Raw genomic sequence first — 25201 nt, forward strand, 5'->3', positions numbered from 1 at the left:
TTTAAAGCAGTTTAAGGGGCTTCTGTTTCAAGATAGCAAGTAGAAGGACATGCATTCATCTCCTATGAGAGCACCAAAATCGCAACTACCTGCTAAACAACCACTGACAGGCAGACACTGGAATCCAGCAAAACAAGATACCCCACATCCAAAGACGAAGGAGAAGCCACAGTGAGACAGTAGGAGGGGTGCATTCATGATAAAAGCAAATCCCATACCTGCTGAGTAGGTGACCCACAAACTGCAGAAGAATAATACCAAAGTTCTCCCACTGTTGTGATGGTTCTAAACCCCACGTCAGGCTTCCCAGCCTGGGGATCCAACAAAGGCACTGGGAATCTCCAGGGAATCTGGCCTTGAAGACCAGTGGGATTTGATTACAGGACTTCCACAGGACTGGGGAAACAGAGACTCCAGTCTTTGAGGGTACAAACGAAATCTTGTCTGCTCCAAGATCTAAGGGAAAGGAGCAGTGACCCCATAAGCTGCTACTGCTGCTAAGTCGCTTCGGTCGTGTCCGACTCTGCGCGACCCCATAGACTGCAGCCCACCAGGCTCCCCGTCCCTGGGATTCTCCAGGCAAGAACACTGGAGTGGGTTGCCATTTCCTTCTCCAATGCATGAAAGTGAAAAGTGAAAGTGAAGTCGCTCAGTCGTGTCTGACTCTTAGCGACCCCATGGACTGCAGCAACACCAGGCTCCTCCATCCATGGGATTCTCCAGGCAAGAGTACTGGAGTGGGGTGCCATTGCCTTCTCCTTCAGACCCCATAAGAGACTGAACCAAAACTACCTGCTAGTGTTGAAGGGCCTCCTGTGGAGGCATGGTTCGGCAGGGGATCACCACAGGGACAGGGCAATGGCAGCAGCAGGCTGGGAAAGTCCTGCTTGGTGTACACCCTCTTAGAGGAGGTAACCATTAATCCTACCATAGAGCCCACAGACCCCAGGGTTGGGTCACCTCAGGCCAAACAACTACCAGGGAGAGAGTGCAACCTCACCCATCAGCAGATAATTGGATTAAAGCTTTACTAAGCAAGGCCCTGCCCACCAGAGCAAAACCCAGTTTTTCCCATTGCCAGTCCTTCCCATCAGGAAGCTTACATAAGCCTCTTAGCCTCATCCACCAGAGAGCTGACAGAAGAAGCAGTCTCACAGCAGCTAAAACAAAAACCACATTACAGAAGGTTAATCATGATGAAAGAGCAGAAAATTATGGCCCAGATGAAGGGACAAGATAAAACCCCAGAAAAAAAAACTAAATGAAGTGAAGATAGGCAATCTTGCAGAAAAAGAAATCAAAACGATAGTGAAGATGATCCAGGATCTCAGGAAAACAATGAAGATGCAAGAAATGTTTACCAAAGACCTACAAGAACTAAAGAACAAACAAATGGAGATGAACAATACACTAGAAGGAATCAATAGCAGAATAACTAAGGCAGAAGAATGGATAAATGGCCTGGAGGACAGAATGGTGGAAATCACTGCCGTAGAACAGAATATAGAAAAAAGAATGAAAAAAAAATGAAGACAGCCTAACAGATCTCTGGGACATTAAACATATCAACATTCATGTTATAGGGGTCCCAGAAAGAGAAGAGAGAGAGAAAGGACCTGAGAAGAAATAATGGCTGAAAACTTCCATAACATGAGAAAGGGAATAGTCAACCAAGTCCAGGAAGCAGTGTGTCCCAGGCAGGATAAACCCAAGGAGGAACACACCAAGACACATAGTAATAAAACTGACAAAAATTAAAGACAAAGATAAAATATTAAAAGCAATAAGGGAAAAATGACAAATAACATAGAAGGGAACTCCCATCAGGCTATCAGCTGATTTCTCAATAGAAATTCTACAAGTCATAAGGGAATGGCACAATATATTTAAAGTGATGAAAGGGAAGAACCTACAACCAAGAATACTCTACCCAGCAAGACTCTCCTTCAGATTTGATGGAGAAATCAAAAGATTTCCAGATAAGCGAAAGTTAAAGATAATTCAGCACCACCAAACCAGCTTGACAACAAACGCTAAAGGAACTTCTCTAGACAGGAAACACAAGAGAAGGAAAAGACCTACAGAAAATAAACCCAAAACAATTAAGAAAGTGGTAATAGGATCATACATATCAATAATTACCTTTAAATGAAAAGGGATTAAATGCACCAACCAAAAGACATAGACTGGGTGGGTGGACGAAAATATGTGCATGTACGCACTTCCACTTACCACGTCCCTTGGCTTGACCCCCTCACATTCTATGTAATTATTTTATATAGTTAAGTTAATCATATTCCCATTATGGCATGCAATTGTAATTATCTTTTATTTTTTTGTCTGGCTATTGATGTGAAAACTGATAAATATCTTTTACTATTGTGATTATGTAACTATTACTCACTTAATACCATTGTATCATGATTGGTCAACAGAAAAGTAGAACTCTGTATCACCAAAACTACAATTTAATGGAAAAACCTGTAATCACTTTTTAAAAGCCATCCAGATGCATATCAGAATTATCTTGAAATTTTTTGAAAAATACAAATGCCCAGGTATTGCTTTTTTTCTCCAGAGCTCCAGATATGTTTCTAATGAGCAGTCATGCTTAAAAACAACTGAACTATATGATGATCTTTTACTTTTATCTAGTTTCACTTTTTCTATTTCATATTCAGTGCTCCCATTTCATTTAGTTTATGTTTTCCAATTTCTCCATCTCTTTTTTTTTATGTTCTTTCTCAAGCCTTTATCAAGTATAGTAGAAAAGCTTTTGTATACATATATAAATATATATATAGTATACATATATAAAATATATATATTTTACAAAACTTATTAATTTTTGCCTAACTAAAAAAAATTATGACATTTTGATTCCACTTGTTTGACTTAGCATGAATAGAATGCTAGATTTCTATTTAAAAAATAGATATGAAACACGCAACAAAGGTTTACTGCATAGCACAGGGAACTATAGTCAATATGGTTCCTGGTGGCTCCAATGGTAAAGATCTGCCTGGAATGCAGAAGACCCAGGTTCAATCCCTGGGTCAGGAAGATCCCCTGGAGAAGGAAACGGCAACCCACTCTAATACTCTTGCCATGGACAGAGTCTGGTGAGTTACAGTCCATGGGGTCACAAAGAGTTGGATACAAAGTTACTAACTTTCACTTTTCACATGATGGAAAATAATTTCAAAAATAATGTATGTGTGTATGTATAACTAAATCACCTTGCTGTGTACCTGAAAAACAATGTAAATTAACTATTTCAATAAAATATATATATTAAGAAAAAGAATAAAGCAGTTTAATTACACAGTAAAATTGAATGCAAAGTACACAGTGTTTCTATATACCCTGTCCCACAGAGGCACAGACTCTCCAGACTATCAAGCATCACAGTGGTACATTTGTTATAATCAGTGAACCCACAATGATGCAGCATTATTATGCAAAGCCCATGGTATACATTAGGGTTCACTCTTCGTGTTGTACAATCTATGGTTTTGGGGAAATGTATAATGGCATGTATTCACCATTACGGTATCATTCTGAATAGTTTCTCTGCCTTAAAAATCCTTTGTTCTGCCTATTCATCCCTCCTTTCTTTTAATCCCTGTCAACCACTGATCCTTTTACTGTCTCCATAAGTTTTGCCTTTTCTAGAATGTCATATAATTGGAATCACACAGTATGTAGACTTTTCACATTAGCTTCTTTCACTTAGTAATATGCATTTAAGATTCCTCCATGTCTTTTTAGATCTTGAAAGTTCATTTCTTTTTAGCAATGAGTATTATTCCATTATCTGTATATACCACAGCCTATCCATTTGCCTACTGAAGGCATCTTAGCTACTTCCAATTTTTGGCACTTATAAATAAAGCTGCTATAAACACTTGTGTGAAACTTTTGTGTGGACCTATTAATAACTTTTCAACCCATCTGGGTAAAAAGGAGCATGATTGCTGGATTGCAGGATAGGAGAATGTTTCTGACAAACTGTCTTCCAAAGTGTCTATACCACTTTACATTCTCACCAGCAACAAAGGACAATTCCTGTTGCTCCATTATCCATGCTAGCATTTGGTGTTGTCAGTGTTCTGGATTTTGGCCATTCTTTTAGGGCTGCAGTGGGATTATTGTTGCTTTAATGTGCAATACCCTAATGACATATGATTTTAACATGATTGTGCCCCTCCTACTATCTCCTTGTGACTTCTTTGTCCTTGGATATGGGGAGATGCTCTAACACAGTGAGCAAAAACAAGACCTGGAACCGACTGTGGCTCAGATCATGAGCTCCTTATTCCAAAATTCAGGCTTAAATTGAAGAAAGTAGGGAAAACCACTAGGCCATTCAGGTATGACCGAAATCAAATTCCTTATGATTATACAGTGGAAGTGACAAATAGATTCAAGGGATTAGAACTGATAGACAAGAGTGTCTGAAGAACCATGGATGGAGGTTTGTAACATTGCACAGGAGGTGGTGACCAAAATCATCCCAAAGAAAAAGAAATGCAAGAAGGCAAACTGGTTGCCTGAGAAGGTCTTACAAATAGCTGAGGAAAGAAGCAAAAGGCAAAGGAGAAAGGGAAAGACAGACCCAACTGAATGCAGAGTTCCAAAGAATAGCAAGGAGACAGAGGAAAGCCTTCTTAAGTGAACAGTGCAAAGAAATAGAAGAAAATACTAGAATGGGAAAGACTAGAGATCTCTTCAAGAAAATCAACTCCTAGAGGAGAACATAGGCAAAACACTCTCTGACATACATCACAGCAGGATCCTCTATGACCCACCTCCCAGAATATTGGAAATAAAAGCAAAAATAAACAAATGGGACCTAATTAACCTTAAAAGCTTCTGCACATCAAAGGAAACTATTAGCAAGGTGAAAAGACAGCCTTCAGAATGGGAGAAAATAATAGCAAATGAAGCAACTGACAAACAACTAATCTCAAAAATATACAAGCAACTCCTACAGCTCAACTCCAGAAAAATAAACGACCCAATCAAAAAATGGGCCAAAGAACTAAATAGACATTTCTCCAAAGAAGACATACAGATGGCTAACAAACACATGAAAAGATGCTCAACATCACTCATTATCAGAGAAATGCAAATCAAGACCACTATGAGGTACCATTTCACACCAGTCAGAATGGCTGCAATCCAAAAGACTACAAATAATAAATGCTGGAGAGGGTGTGGAGAAAAGGGAACTCTCTTACACTGTTGGTGGGAATGCAAACTAGTACAGCCACTATGGAGAACAGTGTGGAGATTCCTTAAAAAACTGGAAATAGAACTGCCTTATGATCCAGCAATCCCACTGCTGGGCATACACACTGAGGAAACCAGAAGGGAAAGAGACACGTGTACCCCAATGTTCATCGCAGCACTGTTTATAATAGCCAGGACATGGAAGCAACCTAGATGTCCATCAGCAGATGAATGGATAAGAAAGCTGTGGTACATATACACAATGGAGTATTACTCAGCCATTAAAAAGAATACATTTGAATTAGTTCTAATGAGGTGGATGAAACTGGAGCCTATTATACAGAGTGAAGTAAGCCAGAAAGAAAAACACCAATACAGTATACTAACGCATATATATGGAATTTAGAAAGATGGTAACAATAACCCGGTGTATGAGACAGCAAAAGAGACACTGATGTATAGAACAGTCTTATGGACTCTGTGGGAGAGGGAGAGAGTGGGAAGATTTGGGAGAATGACATTGAAACATGTAAAATATCATGTAAGAAACGAGTTGCCAGTCCAGGTTCAATGCACGATACTGGATGCTTGGGGCTAGTGCACTGGGACGACCCAGAGGGATGGTATGGGGAGGGAGGAGGGAGGAGGGTTCAGGATGGGGAACACATGTATACCTGTGGCGGACTCATTTTGATGTTTGGCAAAACTAATACAATTATGTAAAGTTTAAAAAAAAAAACAAACGTGAAATGAAACCAAAAAAGTCGATGATAAAAAAAAAAAAAAGAAAATCAGAGATACCAGGGGAATTTCATGCAAAGATGAGCATGATAAAGGACAGAAATGGCAAGTACTTAACAGAAACAGAAGAGATTCAGAAGAGGTGGCAAGAATACAAAGAACTATACAAAAAACGTCTTAATGATCCAGACACCACAATGGTGTGGTCACTCACCTAGAGCCAGACACTCTGGAGTGTGAAGTCAAGTGAGCCTTTGAAAGCATTACTACAAAGTTAGTGGAGGTGATGGAATTCCAGCTGAGTTATTTCAAATCCTAAAAGATTATACTGTTAAAGTGCTGTACTCAATATGTCAGTAAATTTGGAAAACTCAACAATGGCCACAGGACTGGAAAAGGTCAGTTTTCATTTCAATCCCAAAGAAGGGCAATGCCAAAGAATGTTCAAACTACCACACAATTGCACTCATTTCACATGCTTGTAAGGTAATACTCAAAATTCTTCAAGCTTGGCTTCAACAGTATGTGAACCAAGAGCTTCTAGATGTACAAGCTGGATTTAGAAAAGGCAGAGGAACCAGAGGTCAAATTGCCAACATCTGTTAGATCACAGAAAAAGGAAGAGAATTCCAGAAGTAGGTGGAAGAGAATTCCACTTACTTCTGCTTCATTGACTATGCAAAAGCCTTTGATTGTGTGGATCACAACAAACTGTGGAAAATTCTAGAGATGGGAATATCAGACCACTTTACCTGCCTTCTGAGAAACCTGTATGCAAGTCAAGAAGCAACAGTTAGAACTAGATATGGAACAATGGACTGGTTCAAACTGGGAAAGGAGTATGTCAAGGCTTTATACTGACACCCTCCTTATTTAACTTATATGCAGAGTACATCATGCAAAATGCAGAGCTGGATGAATCACAAGCTGGAATCAAGATTGCCAGGAGAAATATCAACAACCTCAGATATGCAGATGATACCACTCGAATGGCAGAAAGCAAAGAGGAATTGTTGATGAGGGTGAAAGAGGAGAGTGAAAAAGCTGGCTTAAAACTCAACATTCAAAAAACTAAGATCATGGCATCTGGTCCCATTACTTCATGGCAAATAGATGGGAAAAAAATGGGAACAGTGGCAGACTTTATTTTGGGGGCTCCAAAATCACTGTGGATGATGACTGCAGCCATGAAATTAAAAGATGCTTGCTTCTGGAAGAAAAGCTATGTCAAACCTAGACAGCATATTAAAAAGCAGAGACATCACTTAGCTGACAAAGGTCCATATAGTCAAAGCTATGGTTTTTCCAGTAGTCTTGTAGGGATGTGAGAGTTGGACTATAAAAAAAGGCTGAGTGCCAAGTGATGATTTTGAATTGTGGTACTGGAGAAGGCTCTTGAGAGTCCTTTGGACAGCAAGATCATACCAGTCAATCTTAAAAGAAATCAACCCTGAATATTCACTGGAAGGACTATGCTGAAGCTGAAGCTCCAAAACTCTTGCCATCTGATGTGAAGAGCTGACTCATTGGAAAAGACTCTGATGCTGGGAAAGATTGAGGGCAGAAGAAGTGGGTGAAAGAGGATGAGATGGTTGGATGGCATCACTGACTCAATGGACGTGAGTTTGAACAAACTCTGGGAGATAGTGAAGGACAGGGAAGCCTGGTATGCTGCAGTTCATGGGGTCACAGTCAGACATGACTTAGCAACTGAACAACAAATGACATACAATGTTGAGCATTTTTTCATATGCTTATTTGCCATCTGTATAATCTTCTTTGGTGAGGTGCCTGTTAAGGTCTTTTGCTCATTTTTAAATTGAGGTGTTTAATTGAGGCAGTAGTTCACTATCTCTGGGACCCACTGTTCCAAATGGGAAGGTGACAACAATCCATATCATTGCTCTTCTATGTGTAATATGTACTCTGACCACTTTCAAAATTTTCTCTTTTACTACGTGTAATATGTACTCTGACCGCTTTCAAAATTTTCTCTTTTACTTTTGTTTCAGCAGTCTGACTACAACATGCCTATGTGTGGTTTGCACTGTATTCAACATACTTGCTTGGGGCTTACTGAAATTTCTGAATCTCTCAATTTGTTTTTCACAGATTCGGGGAAAATTTCAGCCATTATTTCTTCACAAATTTTTTTATGGCCCCTTCTCTCTCTTTCTCCTCTTATTGGTATTCCAAATGTACACATGATAAACCTTTTTATATTTTTCCACAGGTCATTGAGACTCTTCATTTTTTTCTAATCTTTTGATTTTCAGAATGGCTAATTTTTATTGATCTATCTTCAATTTAACCCTTTCTTCTGTCATTGCCAATATGCTATTGTTGTTTAGTCGCTTAGTCCTATCTGAATCTTTTTCGACCCAATGGACAGTAGCCCATCAGGCTCTACTGTCCATGGGATTTCCCAGGCAAGAATACTGGAGTGGGTTGCCATTTCCCTATCCAGAATTTGCTATTAAGCTTATTCAAATTAAAAAAAACTGAAATATAGTTGACATACAATATGTTAGTTTCAGGTGCATTACAGTGGTTTGACATTTGCATATATTATAAAATGATCACCGTTTAAGTCTGGTAACCATCTGTCCCCACAAAGTTATGATATTATTGACCACATTCCTTATTCTGTATATTACATCCCTGTGGCTTATTTATTTTATAACTAGAGGTTTGTAGCTCTTCTTTTTTTAAGATTAATTATCTGATTGTAGATTTGTGAATTTTTTTTTTTACTATCTCTAGTTTCCAAATTTTATACAAGAAGAATGCCCTTTTCTGCAATGAGAAAAAAAGAATCAATATTAATTAAACATCTCTCTTATCCCGTAGGGTAAGTTTGACCTTTAGACTATAAGATTATGGAGTTGGTAAGTCCATCTGTATGACAAAATTATTTACAGAGTCTTAGCTAAGACATAGACCTTACACCTATCACAAGAATTAACTTAAAATGGATCATAAACATAAATGTAAAATATAAAACTATTGAAGATAATGTAGGATAAAACCTATATTATCTTTGTTTCCCTCCAGTAGGTAATGAATACCATAGAAATTTGCTGCCAAGTGAGAGTCATGCTCAGACTGGTGTTGTGTAGAAGTTGCTTGGACAGATTGGCATAAGCAAAAATGGCCCAAGATCATGCAAGGGGCAGTCTCTGCAATCTCTTCTCTATGTGTGTGCACGTGTGAGGTTTGTAGCTCTTAATCCCCTTCACCTATTTCACCTCTGCAACCTCCCTCTCCCATGGCAACCACCCACTTTCCCCTCTGAATCTATGAGTCTGTTTTAATTTTTAAATTTCAGATATTATATTTTTCAGTTCTGGAATCTTTTGTGTATAGTTTCTACTTCTTTGAGATTTATTACCTTTTCATTCATTATAAGCATATTTTCCCCTATGCCCTTGAGCATAGAAATAAGCTGCTTTAAAGTCCTTGTCTGCTGATTTTGACATCAGAATCATCTTGGGATTGGTCTCCACTGACTGCTTTTCTTCTTGAGCATAAGTCACATTTTCTTTTTTTCCCTGTATAGTAGTTTAGAATTGAATCCCAAACATTCTGAATGATATGTTGTAGAGATTCCGAATTCTGTAAAAAGTACTGATTTTTTTGTTTTAGGTATTTTTCATTTAATTTCTCTAGAATGAAAATTCCAAGTTCTGTTTCTCTGCATTGGGTGAAGCTGGATTATCCATTCAGTTATTTTAGACTTACTGAGGGTGCTTGGAATCAATCCTGTGCATGCATAGTTTATCAGTCTGCCAGAGATTTGGGAAGGGTTTATATAGAGAATTAGGGCTCCTCCTCAGTGGTTTCTCTCCTGGGATATCTCCTTAGTTTTCAGTGGCTATAATCATCCTGAATCTGTTCTCTCAATCCTCAAACTATAAGACTGCAAGTTTCTATCCAAGTTTTATTTATCTCCATATTACAGCAACTGCAGCCTGCCCATGGATAAAACGCTATAAAAACACAGAAAACCCTTTCAAATGACCACTTTTCTCTGTGCTATAGTGGAAACGGCATTAGAACTGGGAATTTTAGGGCCTGTATTAAAGTTCTAGCTTGGCCACTTTCTAGCTATGTTTACTTTGGGTCAGTTCTCAGATACCATTTCCTCATTCTAAAATGGGAATAAGAATGTTTGCTTCATGGGGTTGTTAAGAATATAAAGTGAGATAATATACGAGATATTGAAAATAGGCTCAGAGGGGCTATGATTGTCCTATTAAGTGGTAGGAGTCATTGGTTACTCCAGATCTGACCATGCTTTTTCTGCTATATCATACTGCTTCCATCTAATGACTACCAACTCAACCTTTCCCTCCCAAAGACACCTGGAAGTACCTACTATGATCTAATTACCAAGGTGAGCTCAAAGAACACAGTAAGCTAAAGTTCTTACCCACAAGAAGGTCCAAGTACCATTGCCTTCTAATTGGTGACTGCCCTACAGTCTGTGTCTCCTTTTGGTCACTCTCAGGGCCTCCAGACAGCTGTTTTGTTATATTCTGCTCAGTCTGTAACTGTTATCTATAGGAGGGGTTGGCCTGATAACAACCTACTCTGCTGTTACCAGAAGCGGAACTGCTAACTATGGATTTTTGGCTTTGCTATCTATCTGTTCAGTCTGTTTTTATGCCATGATATATGGAAAAATTAAAAAACTATGCTGCTTCACTGCCTCCATCCTCCCAGAATCACATGCTATTTACTTTAATAATAAATGAAATAAAATACTGACTAGAATTTGTTACTCAGAATCTTTGTCCAGATTTCTTTTGCTCTAAAGGGCAAAGATACTTGGTCTGAATTTAACTGCTAGAGAGTTAGGGACCAGTAGTGTAGTAGTATTACTACTCGCCTCCCACCCCTTCATACCTGACGTTGTCTTGGCTATTCCCTGATCTGGTAATGCTCCAAATTTCCGATGCTGTTCATACCAGTCATTCACTGTCATAGATGCCAGACTTGGATAACCAGCTCCAAATACTCTGTAAGAATCACACTGCGTTTAGAAAAGTAAACATAAATAGCACTATTAAAAAGTTTCTTCTCTTTAGTGGCAAAGCTTGTGTCTATTTCCTCCTTGCTCTCTTATCCAGCTATCCTCTGAGGAGTTGTGTAAATTTCTGTGAGGACAGTGAAAAGAGACATCCAGGGAGGAGAATTAAAGGCAAGAGCTTTCACAAGAAGATAAAGGCCCAGAGTTATCTCCCAATAAGCAATCTTAGAGGCTAATGCCCCACAGAATGATGATATAATGGAAGGAGTATTTATTCTTGGTGGGTCTAAAAGATACACAGAGGAAGGAGATTCTTCTGCAACCTTATGGAAAAGGTTAATCTTTAATCTCAGAATTAAAACTTAGATAGGCAAACATGACCATTTGAGAATTGCAGCTGAAGGAAACAATTTTAAGGGCTACAATTCTTCTTTAGATTCTTTTTTCCTTCTTTCTGTATTTAATTCATTATTTATTTATTTTTGTTGGTTTCCTTTTGAGCCTATTTTTAAGCTCAAGTTTGTAAGGGAAGTGTCTGATGATGAGAGATACAGAGAAAGTATTGGAAGAGATAATATTCCTTGGATGGAAGAACAGTCTTCCCAGGTGAAGCCATGACCTTTATTAACAATGCCCATTCTGTTACTCATGCACTGTAAATGAACCATAAAAATAGGGGCTTGCAAAGGCAATCCACTTTTTAATACCACCTACTTGGCTTGGGCCATGTCCCGAGTGAGAACAAACGGTTTCATTGGAGGCCTGTCCTGACGAGATGACTGAGAAGTTGATGCCTAAAAAGGAAATTAATTATCAGAAGTGTATTTGTCATTGTGCCCACCCCACTATGCAGGTTCTTAAGTCTTTAGGTGCTTGAAAAACCCTATTTATCAGACTCTAAGATATATTAGCAAAATACCAATGGTGGAGGTTGGTTAGCTCTCCTGAGATGGCCCAAGTATCATGCTGGGAAGGGAGGAAGAGAAAGCTCTTCCAGGAATCATTTCACAAGTGAAAAATTACTTGACTTTAAAACACTCCCCTCCAAAGAGGCAGATTCCAAAGCTTTCTTCCATGTTCCACCTAAACCTCTTGAGCTGAATTTGAAGCCCCTTTCCTCAGCCTGGATTTCAGGGTTAAAGCTGAATTATTAAGACCTTTCTGCTAAAACCCTGTCCAATGTAATTATGCTATTTGTCAAGAGCTCCCTATGGTGTATTAGAAGTGGATGTTCCTAGGGGCTTCCCTGGTGGCTCAGTGGTAAAGAATCTGCCTACCAACGCAGGAGACACGGGTTTGACCCCTGCACAGCCACAAATAAATATAAAAAAAAAGAAGTGGATGTTCCTAAATGCAAGAGGGGGAGGAAGAACGGGTTAGTATCTCTCACATACAGGTGTATAGAAATGTTTCAAGGAATCTTGGCTGTTCAGGGGCATACCGAAACAAACTATGGTCTAAGAAAAAATGTTCAGTTTGTAACTCTATCACTTACATAGCCAATCCCAATACCAAATGAGAGAGCATAAAAACAAAAAACAAAGAAGGAGACAGGAGGATCCAGAATAGTCCAGCCTCATAGTGTTTGAAACCCATTCATCTAGATATACTCAAAGGGCCTTAAAGCTTTAGAATATTAATTGCTCGTTCTTTGATCCCTTAACATAAAGAACTAGGTTGATGTTACCCTGAGGCAAAAGCTCCTGGGCTAATTAGTACAAATCAAATTAGCAAGAGTTCTCTGAGGACTTAAATGCCTGTAACTAGTTGATTAATTCAACTCAATTCATGTTATATCCTGAACCAAAAAGTAACCGGTAGCAGAGCCTGATATTTTTTTTTTCTTTTCTATAATTCTTCCTTCTTCTTCTTCTTCTTTTTTTTTTTTTTTTACAAACCCTTGTGTTGAGGGCTGACTTTCAATAGATCACAGTGAGGCAGCTGCTCTGCTATGTACAAAACCCCGACACAGAGCCCAATATTTTGAAAAATCAGCTCCAAAACATAGTTATGGTCTTCAGGTACAGCCAAAGTGGTACTATATCAAATTTTCTTTACCATTATGCCCGACATTTTGTGCATACAGAGGTCCTTGCTGTGTCTCATACTTGGGTGACCTATGGTGTGAGTATATCACTGTGTAAGGTTAACTTTTGATTTCTCCCCCAACCAAAACATATTTCATGTCTTTTATATTCTTTTTAAGTTTTTTCTCTCTTCTCCAGGTCCACTTTTCTTCTTCATTCACATCCTATCCCTCTTCCTGTTTATTACAGTCAAGCACAGAGTTTCAAGGCACACCTCCCTATGCCTTCCTTCAGCAGTCATGATTGCGTGTGTGCTAAGTCGCTTCAGTCATTTCTGACTCTCTATGACTTTATGGACTGTGGCCTGCCAGGCTCCTCTGTCCATGGGATTCTCCAGGCAAGAAAACAGGAGTGAGTTGCCATGCCTTCCTCCACAGGATCTTCCTGACCCACAGGTCAAACCTGCATCTCTTATGGCTCCTGCACTGGCAGGCAGGTTCTTTACCATTAGCGCCACCTGGGAAGCCCCCACAGTCATGACTGCTCGCAGCCAAAAGCAGTTTTCACTTCAGAGAAGACTCTCCCTCTCCTGGCATGTCACAAAATTACAAAAGACTAGAACTGTGTTACAGGTTAGAAAGCACTAGGGAACACTACTGAAAACTAGAGAGAAAGCTATCCTAGAGAACCTTCAGCCTTCCTCCACTAAGGTTAATAAAAGCAGTGATTTTATGGAAACATGAAAGGATTTTAATTTGATTACTCTCCTGTAGATTCAAATCTCTGACAGTAGCTTTTGGAGCTATTTAGGCAGTGACCAGGCTTACCTCTTTTGCGGAGTCTTTTTCTCTCAAGATCTTTATCTCCTGGTCAATGCTCTCAATCTCTTCTAAGCTGATACCAATCCACCTTCGAAGGTGAAGGAGGTAATATTCACGAACATGCTCATCATCTGCTTGACCACTTTCCACAGCAGATTTCAGTGCAGACAACCTATGCTCCACCTCCTTCTTCTGCTTGTATCTGTTCCACAGAAAAGTATTACCCATGAACTTAAAAATAAAGAGGTGCTCCTTGAAAAGAAGGCCAAAATACGATTTTACCTTTGCAAATGATCAGGTAGTAAGGATGACAATTTTCACTTTGGCAAAAATACTGATTTTATACCTCAGAATTTGCCATCAAGGCCATTCTTGCAAGACTACAAGGCGAGGAAGGGATCAGTAGAGGTGGAGAAATACATTCTAAAGCCAGAGAAATATCGAGGAAACCTAATCTGAGCAACTCTTCCCATCATCTTTCAACATGGGAGTACTTTAGCAATTTTATGACATCAACCTTTATTAGGTCAGGTGCTTAGTATCATACAATGTCCATTTGGGAATTAAAGCTTCAAATAATCATAGAATTTTTATTTACCTGCCATTGATGCAGGAATTCCTAAAAAAATGGTCATCTCTTCTTTTCTTCTGGTCAAAAATGTTTCCAGCTCTTCTGACTCATCCTATATAATTTAAAGACTCATATCCACCCTGCCTGCCTTTTCCAAGATGCATTCTAGTATGTCATCTATCACTCATTGGACAACTATTTACTGAGTACTTACTGTGTGACATGCACTGTTCTCAGTGCTTGAGCCACAACAGTACTTACAAGCGAGTCCTTGCTCTCCTGAGGCTTTCTTTCTAGTGTGAGCAGTCAAAAAGAAATAGATGTCAGGTGGTGATAAGTCCTCCGAACAAGCCAAAAAAAAAAAAAAAAGGCAAGCTAAACTGGATAGAATGATAGTGTGAAAGTAGGGGTGTTCAAGAGAGACTTCTATAAAGAGGTGACACTTGAGCAAAGACTTCAAGGAAATAAGTACAGAAGCCATGACAGGATCTGGAAGTGTTCCAAGGGGGAAAAGCAAATATGAGTGCTGCCCTGACGTGTTTGAGGAATAGCAAGGAGGCCAGTGCGGTTGGCATGGAGTGAAGGTGACAGGAAATGAGGGCAGAGAGATAGCCAGGGCCATATAGAACCCAATAGGCTAATAAGACATGAAATATCAGGTGTCATAATGTTTTGAATGAGAAGAGAAAGTCACTGGAAGCTTTAAAATAGAATACATGACGTGAAAACTTTTTTAACAGACTACTCTGATTAGACTGTGGGAGGCTGAGAGGCAAGGGTGGAAGCAGGAAAATCAATTGAAGAGGGTACTGCCATAATCCAAGTTGAGAGTGACTTGAAATAGGGAGGTGGTAAGATCCAGATGTAATTAAAATATAAAGCAGTATTTGTTGATTTACTGGATGTAAGGGCTTGAGGGAAAGAGGAATAAAGGAAAAACTCCACAGTTTCCAAGAGAAGTATCTTGAAACACCTATGTCTAAAACTCCACTCCAGACCTCCAGGATCAGATGCTTCTCTGCAGGTGTTCACTCAAATCTGGAATTCTTGAGTTCAATGGACAGAATTTGGGGAGGAAGGGTGTCTTTGAACTCCCCACAATTTTGTATAGAACTCTATTTGTATGCTTTTTTTTTTTTTTTTGCTGAGAAGACGTTAAAGGAGGTCCATGACCCACAAAAAGTCAAGAACCACTGCTCTGGAAACATTTTTTATTATAAAAACTTTTAGGTTCTTCTATTCCTTTTAATTAACAAGTGGGCACTTTATGCAATGTTACAAATAAATGTCACAGCACCATCATAGGTGGCCTTCTGAGTAAAACACCACACATGTCAATTCCTAGTTCATGAATGCTATCACAGACATCGCTTGAGAACATTAAACTCTGATCCCACTCCTACCCCCACCCTCTTTCCTGATGTACCTGAGTCAGGAAAAAAAAGAATACCAGGACCTTAAATGTACATAACCTGGGGTAAATTCTGAGTTAGTCTGCTGGGCCTCTGAGTAAGGTTCTTATGCTTCCTTTCCTACCCTCCACATATACGCAGTCTAATCGTACTCTCTGGTCTTCTCTACTTCCTTTGCTCCTATGACTTTGTTCTCAGTCATCTTTGGGACTTCTAAGCTCCTGAATACCTGATCTCTGAGGCCAGTGTTTTTCAAATCTTTCTTAGCAGAAGAATCCTTTCTTCTTATGAGAGCTTATTTTGAATTCCAATAAGCAATAAAAGATAAAACTACCTTGGTTAAATCAGAGAAAGGCTCCCAACATCTCCCCTACCCAGGCACTGTGACGAAATCTTAGGGCTCCAGGAACAGACTGTAAACCACTGTCCTAGACCTTCATGACTGTTGTAGATTTCCTATGGTGAGCCACTACATGCAAACAATCCTTATCACCCAGTGCCTGTCACCCTTCTGACTCTGGGCAACTTTCATCATTGCCCTTTTCTGTTCCCAAGCTGCTGAAGAGAGCTAACCAATTACAAATTTGTTGTCAAACGAGTCAAAGACAAATTTGTATGATCAAACTTCAGTGCAACGGTCACTCTTGTTCAGTTATCATCTTCTTCATCTTTTGTGAACTCCATGCCACCATCATACTAATCAGATGACCAGTCAATGGGAAATTGAATTTCCATTTTTACCTTCGTATCTTTATAGTGTCAGCTTTCCTCCTCTTCTCTTGCCTTTAAGGAGGCACTGTTGTCTTTACCAAGGAAATGTCTTTACCATTCCACTATCAATCCAGTCCCCATCCACATTCTTCCAGGCCTCACTCAATCCTATCCTCCCTGTCATTTGCAGTTAGAATTTTTCACTCTACCAGTGCCTTTCCCCTAACCTGTTCTGTCTTTTCAAATGACCACTCTTCTCTCTTTTCTAAACAACACTAGAATTGGTAATTTGAAGACCTGAGTTTAAATCCTAGCCTGGCCACTTACTAGCCATGTAACTTTGGACAAGTCAATACTGAGGGCCCATTTCCTTATTTCTAAAATGGGATAATATCTGCTTCATGGCACTGTTAAGAGGATCAAATGACCAATACTCATGAAAGTGCTTTGTAAGCAGCAATATAAATAATGTTAGCAGATGAGAAAAATTAAAAGTTGAGAGGGGCTAGATGATGCCCCATCTATTAGGTGGCAGAAACTGGATGGGTCACCCCAGGTCTAACTCAAACGCCCAGGCTTTTTCTGCTATACCATATTGCGTCCATCTTTCTGATGACCACTCTGTCCTTCCCAAAGATACCTCAAGTACCTACCATGATCCCCAAGTACTGGGTTGGGTACCAAGGATATACAATGACATAATTACAATACTAGGGATACAATTAGTCATGGTCTCTGACCTTTAGAAGTTCCAAGTCTAGAGAATAACAGATAGTTATGCCCAGATAAGTGACAAAAACTAAATGCTATAGTATCTGGGAGGAGAGACAGGTAGGGAGAAACTTCAAAGAAGACATGACATTTGTTCTCTATCTTCCCCAGGATTCTTTCTATAAGTACTTCCATCTGTACCTTGTTGAGTCTCTTATCTCTGACTGCCCTTTTCTTTCTCATCCTTCTTCCTTAATTTGCCCCAAGGTTTTATCCTTGGATTTTTTCCCTCTGCATGTTTTTTTGTGGCAATCTATCCATACCCATCGATGCTCCTAAATTTTTATCACTAGCTGCAAAACAGTCTCATGACCTGCCTCTTGAGAAATCTGTATGCCGGTCAGGAAGCAACAGTTAGAACTGGACGTGGAACAACAGACTGGTTCCAAACAGGAAAAGGAGTATGTCAAGGCTGTATATTGTCACCCTGCTTATTTAACTTATATGCAGAGTACATCATGAGAAACGCTGGGCTGGAAGAAACACAAGCTGGAATCAAGATTGCCGGGAGAAATATCAATAACCTCAGATATGCAGATGACACCACCCTTATGGCAGAAAGTGAAGAGGAACTAAAAAGCCTCTTGATGAAAGTGAAAGTGGAGAGTGAAAAAGTTGGCTTAAAGCTCAACATTCAGAAAACGAAGATCATGGCATCTGGTCCCATCACTTCATGGGAAATAGATGGGGAAACAGTGGAAACAGTGTCAGACTTTATTTTGGGGGCTCCAAAATCACTGCAGATGGTGACTGCAGCCATGAAATTAAAAGATGCTTACTCCTTGGAAGGAAAGTTATGACCAACCTAGATAGCATATTCAAAAGCAGAGACATTACTTTGCCAACAAAGGTCCGTCTAGTCAAGGCTATGGTTTTTCCTGTGGTCATGTATGGATGTGAGAGTTGGACTGTGAAGAAGGCTGAGCGCCGAAGAATTGATGCTTTTGAACTGCAGTGTTGGAGAAGACTCTTGAGAGTCCCTTAGACTGCAAGGAGATCCAACTATCCAATTCTGAAGATCAGCCCTGGGATTTCTCTGGAAGGAATGATGCTAAAGCTGAAACTCCAGTACTTTGGCCACCTCATGTGAAGAGTTGACTCATTGAAAAAGACTGTGATGCTGGGAGGGATTGGGGGCAGGAGGAGAAGGGGATGACAGAGGATGAGATGGCTGGATGGCATCACTGACTCGATAAACGTGAGTCTGAGTGAACTCCGGGAGTTGGTGACGGACAGGGAGGCCTGGCGTGCTGCGATTCATGGGGTCGCAAAGAGTTGGACACGACTGAGTGACTGAACTGAAGTTTTAGTTACACATTTCCATCTGTTTATGGACACAGCTGTCCAGTTGTCACATCAGGACCTAAATTCAGTAAGTCCTAAACTAGACTCATTATTTACCCAGCTTCTACTTCTCCACTTCTGTCAAAAGAATGTAGGTTCAATTAATCAACAAGACTTACACTTACTCCTCAAAGATGGGAATTAAGAGTAGAGAAGATACATGAAGAAACACGCTTTGAGCGGGAGAGAGAGGACATACTATTTAGGTGTTTTATGTAGGATGATCTCATAAGGCAGAGGATGGAGGACTTACAGAAATTGAATAAGGATTTAAACAATTTGTTTTCTAATCATATAAATGCTTCTTGCAAAAGTAGTATCTCTGACAGTTGTAACTTCATTATCATTTCTTCCCAGTTGAAGTACTATTATAACACGTTAACTTGTCTTTCTGCATCTCTCTTCCCTTTCAGTGTTCTATACACATCACTTCCCTATAGTCCTCTGACCATACTACTTTTAGCTTTTGCCAAACCAGACTCTTCTCCATTTCCTGTACATATCTCAAACTACCTTGCCTTAGGCTTTTTTTGCTCATGTTGTCCCCACATGCCGCTTGTCAACAAGACATTTTTTGAGCACCTTCTATATGCCAGGACCTGTGCTAGACATACCACAGAGAACAAGAGAGAAATGGCTACTGCTCTCATGGAATATACATTCTAGTAGTGAAAAAAGACAAAAGCCCAGAAAGACATAAATGAAGTGCATTTCCCCCAAAGAGAACACGTACAAAGAGTCTGTAGAAGGAAAGAGCTGGATCTGTTCAGAACTGAAAGAAGGCTATTATGGCAGGAGTCCAGGGAACAGGGGAAGTACAATATATGGTGAGACCGGAGAGAGGCAGATGCAGATCATCCACGTCTTTACAGTTAACAGCTTAGATATTTTAGGTAAGACATGCTGCCGGCCTAGGTGAAGGTATGACAGTGGAGAAAGAGATAAACAGAAGGACATTAGGTATATTTTGTAGCTGGAACTGGTAGGCCTTGTTGATGGACTGGATGTGGCAATACAGAAGGGAGGAACTGAAGCCAACTCCTAGGTTTCTAGCTTAAAACAACTGGGTGAATGGCAGTCTCTTTATTGAGATCATTAGGACTTGGGTGTGAGGGCACATTTGCAGATTAAAAAGCCAACAATTCAATTTAGGGCAAGTTAAGTTTGAGATGTCTGTGAAACATCCACAAACAGTGCTGGAAGCACCAGTCTGAAGGTCAAGGAAGGCCTGAGCTAGTATATAAATACAGGAGCCATTAACAAAAAGATAATGTTGATATCTCGTCTGTTGGGCATTAAAAAAAAAGTTCAAAGATCAAGCTTTTTAATCAAAGAAATACAAATCAAAACAATGAGGTATCTTTCTTGTTTGCCCATCTGGTGTGGGGAACATACTTTGAAACTTTGTTACTATGGAAAGCAATATTGTTACCATCAAGAGTTTTAAAATATTCAAACCCTTTAATCTAGGCACTCACTGGTCCTTCTAGAAATCTATCCTAAGGAAACAGTGAGAGATACATTTATGTTTCTTTGTAGCATTACTTAGAATAGCAAAATCAAATAAAAACCTCTACCCTTTAACAGTCTAGGCATTTGACAAAAGATTAGCTTAAATAATTACAATATAAGACTGATACTATTTAACCATTAAATATCTTGGCTTCAAAAGACAAAGGGAAATCACAATAGGATGTTAGGTTTTAAAAAAGAATAGATGGTATTCCTCCAAATGTATTAACTAAAATAACTATATATCTGAAAGGAAAGACATCAGGAAGTTAACAAAGATCATCTCAGTGCTAAGATGAAAGCTTATTTTTAATTAAAAAAATATTCTGTTTTCCAACTTTCACAAGTATTAATTACTTTTACATTCAGGCAAACCTGTAATTTACATTTTTACCCAAGCTTCTCCTCTCATCTCAAATGCTACTACATTGTGAAATCTTTCCCTTATCCCTCCAACCAGATATGATCACTCCCTGGTCATTCTCCACAACACCATTTGTATCTCTCTATAGCATTTAGTTGTTGGTTTTGTTTTTTTGATATATTGCAATTATTTGGATACCAAATTCACTGTTTAAACTGGTATATGCCAACAGGCTACCTCTACCTTTTTACAGAGGACATGACACTGAATTCCACTTCATATCATTCTACCCCATTTCCTCAAAAATCATTCTGTTGCTCACTAGCTCTTAACCGTACTTTATTATTTAAAGCCCTTACCACCTAAAGTCACATTTTTATTTACTAGTTACTGTCTGTCTCCTCCACCAAAACAAGAGCTCCATGAGGGCATGGACTCCATCTAGTTCTCCATTACCCAGAACAGTTCCTGGCACACAGCAAAGGCTCAATAAATATGTTAAATGAATCAATCAATTTTCAGCTCTCTAGACCAGGCCTCTCCTGAGTTTCATGCTACAGATACCTCTACTTGGATGTCTTCTAGGCACCTTAAATGCAACATGTCTCAATACAGAATTCATACTCTCCCCTATCTATTCTTCCTCTTCTATTCCCCATCTCAATGAGTTCCACAGCCTTCCACCTATGTCAGAAACATAGACATCTCCCATGCTGCTTCCTTCTACCCTACCTGCCAAAACCAACTGATCACCAGGTTTTCTGCAGATTCAACCCTATAAATATATCCCCCCATCCCTTCTGCCATTGGGATAGTAAGGCCTCCATCACCTCTGTGACCTAATTGGATCTAATCTTCTCCCTCAAAATGCTTCCTAACTGCTGCCAGATTATGCAAGTTAAAGTGCAAATATGACCTTGCTACTCTTTGCAGTGGGGGGGGGGGGGTGGACTTCCAGTGGATCCCAAGTCACCAACCGAAGTTCAAGCTCTTTAGCATGGCCTAATAGTAGGTAACATAGAATATTCACTATGTGCCAGATACTGTGCCAGCTGTTTTACATGGTTTATTTTATTAATGCCTCTTAACCCTATGAGATAGGTACCATTGTTACTTATACTTCACATATGAGGAAACCTGAGGCTCAGACAGGTTACACAAGTTACCCAAAGTTCAATGGCTTATAAGTAGAACTGAGTCTCAAACCCAGGTCTCTGACTCCACCACCTGTACTTAGCTACAAAGATCTAACAATAGCTGACTGAGTGCTTACTGTATCAGACACTGCTGAGTTTTAAAAATTCATTTCTCTTCTAATCTTCCTAACTACTTTATAGGACCTATTATCATCCAGTGTTACACCTGGGGAAATTAAGGCAGTGAGAGGCTAAGCAATCTACCCAGTCAGAATGATTAAATGCTGGAGCTGGGATTCAAACCCCCTTCCCAAGTTCCCAGAACAAAGTTGTTCTTTCACCTTCCTCACACCCCAAGTTCTCCCTGGTTTGAACCCTACAACATTTTTCGGTATTCTTTCCCCCTCTTCACCACCCACTTTGTGTTTCAGCATCACCTAATTACTTACAGTTGTTCTTCACCCCAACACTGTGGTCTTTAATGCCCCTGTAGCTGTTCTACTGCTATTATCTCTGCTGGCTAAAGCCATCCTTTCCTCTTCCTCTAGATAATACTCCTATGCATCCTTAAGCAACTCATCACAGGAGTCACCTCTGCCAGGAAGCCTTCTCTTCTCTCCTGCTCCCTCTTTGGTTAGGTGCCCTTATTCTCGGCTCTCCCAATACTTTACACATTTTCTTATCATATCATTCTATAATTTATATCATTTCTATGCTTCTTTTCCTCACCAGATTGTATGCTCCTCCAAGGAAGAGACCACCCATATTCATACAAATGCCCATACCCAGTTTGAATCCCCACTGCCTAGCATAGCTCCTAAACACTGTGAGCACTTTCACATGATGAAGCTATGCCAGTATTAAGATTAGTTCAGGATGTTACACACCTGATCCAGTATTGTTAGAACAGAGCTTCTCAATCAATGGACCAAAAATGGACTATAGTTATAAGATATCTGTGCCTTTCAGAGATACTTACCCCTCTGTGAAGTGAAGTGAAGTGAAAGTTGCTCAGTTGTGTCCGACTCTGTGACCCCATGGACTATACAGTCCATGGAGTACCCCACTGTACCGTGTGAATATTGCTATGCTGTGATGTGGGAGAGATTGGGAAACACTGCTAAAACTACATTGTTGCTGTTGGCAACCATAAGGTGCTAGGAGTCTGACAGGTATGATCATTTCAACCAAGACAGAGGCTTCTTGAAAAACTGCGAGTTTGCTCTCACCAGGACCTATGCTCAATAAAAACCCAAAGAGTACATACACCATTGTTTCCCACCCCCCAGAAAAAAACATGCACCCTTCCCCAATAGCACTGCAATTAGGCAGTCCTCAAATGACCCACCTCTCTATTTTAGCCTGTCTGTGAGATGCCATAGCAACGATGCTAGGATAGGCCATGGAGGAATTAGCAGTGTTATTTTCAGCTGAGTTGGTCTTGGTTTTGGGCAGCTCAAACTCTGCCACATGATAGTACTGGCACTGCGTTAAGTAGTTTAAAAAGTGTTCTCGAGCCCACTGCAAATGATCTAGACGCTTGCTGGGATTGACTTGTTTCAGGGCGAACGCTCCTTGAAATGCTGGCACCATCAGGTACTTCAGGTCGGTGGACGCGATCTCCTCCAAATCTTCATTTTGGCTGCAAAGAGCAGAGTAGGCTGTAAAGTCTGGCTAGGCATTCCAACTGTGGCCCTTGATTCCTGGGGGAGGGGAGGGCTGGGATCGGGGTGGGACAAAGGGAGGCGGCACCTGGAACAGCTGCCGGCTTTCTTCAATGAAAGTGGCTGAGCACTCACATCCAATGCCTCTGCAAATAACCGAAACTAGGGAGGAGAGTCGTGGGAAATTAACTATCTTGGAAGAGAGGTAGAGAATGCAAACAATGTACACAAGATCGCAGGGGGAGGTAGGATAGAAAGGCTCCCAGTTTCAAAGGTCTCCTCCACCCAGGCTCAATGGCTCCACCTTTGGTGATCATCATTACCTACGTTCTCTGCCTTTGGTTACTACCCTCTCGCCCATACCTGAACAACTCGAGCTGCGACAACATTTCTGCAGCCTTCTTCAGGAGATCCAGTCCCTTGAACACTTTATCTTGGATTATTCGGGAGCCGGTGGGTTCAGTTGCGATTTCCACTTCGTCCAAAAGCTGCTTGCTGGTTTCGAACAGCTCGGGGAGCCGCGGTAACAGTAACTCGTCTTCGGCTGCTGCCATTTTAGGGAGGGAGGAACCCGGAAAACCTCACTTCCGGGGTTAAAGGCAACCCTGGGAAAGCTGAGCTAGGCGAGAGATGAAGAAACCGGAAGGGGTGCCGCATTGGTCCAGTAGCTCCATTGTTACCTAAGCGTCTGAAAATCTCCGTAGGCTGCTGTTAACTCACAGCCTAGCAACCGTTTCCATGGACTCATTTTGTTGTGCTGCCTATTACAAGTAGTAGACATCTGTTACTGATAATGACACGCAAATAAAAAAGCAAACCCCAGGCGCTGCTTTTGCGTGACTCCTTGTCGCCGACCCGGGCCTGGACTGTGCCATCGGCTCTGAGGAGCGGGTGTGACGAGGCTGAATTCAGAGCTAGGGCGGGCGCGAGAAGGCAGGAGCAGGAGCACTCCAGGAGCCGGCCAGGCGAGCGCCTTACCTCGTGAGGCGCTCCCTGGCCACAAGGGCCAGGGAGCCCAGGGGCTCCGAACTCCGCGCAGCTTGCCGGGTTCGCAGGTCTGCGCGCGTGAGAGCGAAGTGCAAGTAGCGCCCCCCTCCGGCTTCCGGCCACCCAGCAGCTCGAGTTTTGGGTTCCTATCGGCCAATCCTCGCCCTTCCTCTTCCCCGTGACGTCACGCCTCTTACACACACACACACACACACACACGTTACTGTCACCCCTTTACACACATACACAATCAAAAGTCACCCCTCCTATACACACGCACACGTTTTCAAAAGTCACTTCCTCTGAAAACTTCCTTGAGCCCCTTTCCCCTGCCAGATGAAAATTTTCGGTGCATCTCTATCAGAACACCTACCACATTATATTACAGCTGCTGCTGCTGCTAAGTCGCTTCAGTCGTGTCCGACTCTGTGCGACCCCATAGACGGCAGCTCACCAGGCTCCTCCGTCCCTGGGATTCTCCAGGCAAGAATACTGGAGTGGGTTGCCACAGGTAGCAACTTACAAATCTATCTCCCTTACCAGTATGAGTCTGATTAATCTTTGCGCTCCTCTGGCTAGCCCAGTGCCTGGTACTTAGTACGTGCCCAGTGTCATCATATGAATAGAAAAATAAGTGTTCGGTTTGGAAAGCAGCTCTATTACGCAGAACGGCGCTGCTCAATACGGTAGCCACTTGCCACATGGGGCTATTGAGCACTTGAATGTGGCTATTTGAATTGAGATGTGCTGTCAATGTAAAATATGCACCGGATTTTGAAAACATTATGAAAAAATAATACAAAATATCTCAATCATTTTTACACTGACTACATGTTGAAATGCTAATATTTTGTGTATATATTGGGTTAAATA

At 40.7% G+C, this 25201-nt stretch overlaps 1 protein-coding gene across 2 annotated transcripts in view; it reads right to left on the reverse strand.

The window, feature by feature from the left end:
• The window catches only part of IGBP1 (immunoglobulin binding protein 1), a 46755-nt gene extending 22335 nt beyond the window's left edge, over positions 1-24420 (reverse strand). The window contains exons 1-5 of one of the 2 annotated variants that reach the window (XM_061409829.1): positions 23705-24420; positions 23026-23319; positions 13863-14058; positions 11723-11802; positions 10885-10997 (exon numbers count right to left, since the gene is read on the reverse strand). In XM_061409829.1, coding sequence (XP_061265813.1) covers positions 10885-10997; positions 11723-11802; positions 13863-14058; positions 23026-23319; positions 23705-23895 — 874 coding nt within the window. In that variant the 5' untranslated portion in view covers positions 23896-24420. The remainder of the gene's footprint in view (positions 1-10884; positions 10998-11722; positions 11803-13862; positions 14059-23025; positions 23320-23704) is intronic. The other variant, XM_061409830.1, reaches the window with a different exon arrangement.
• Between the last annotated feature and the right edge of the window lie 781 nt (positions 24421-25201).

The sequence above is a fragment of the Bos javanicus genome, chromosome X (genome assembly GCF_032452875.1).
Source record: "Bos javanicus breed banteng chromosome X, ARS-OSU_banteng_1.0, whole genome shotgun sequence".
Lineage (NCBI taxonomy): Eukaryota > Metazoa > Chordata > Mammalia > Artiodactyla > Bovidae > Bos > Bos javanicus.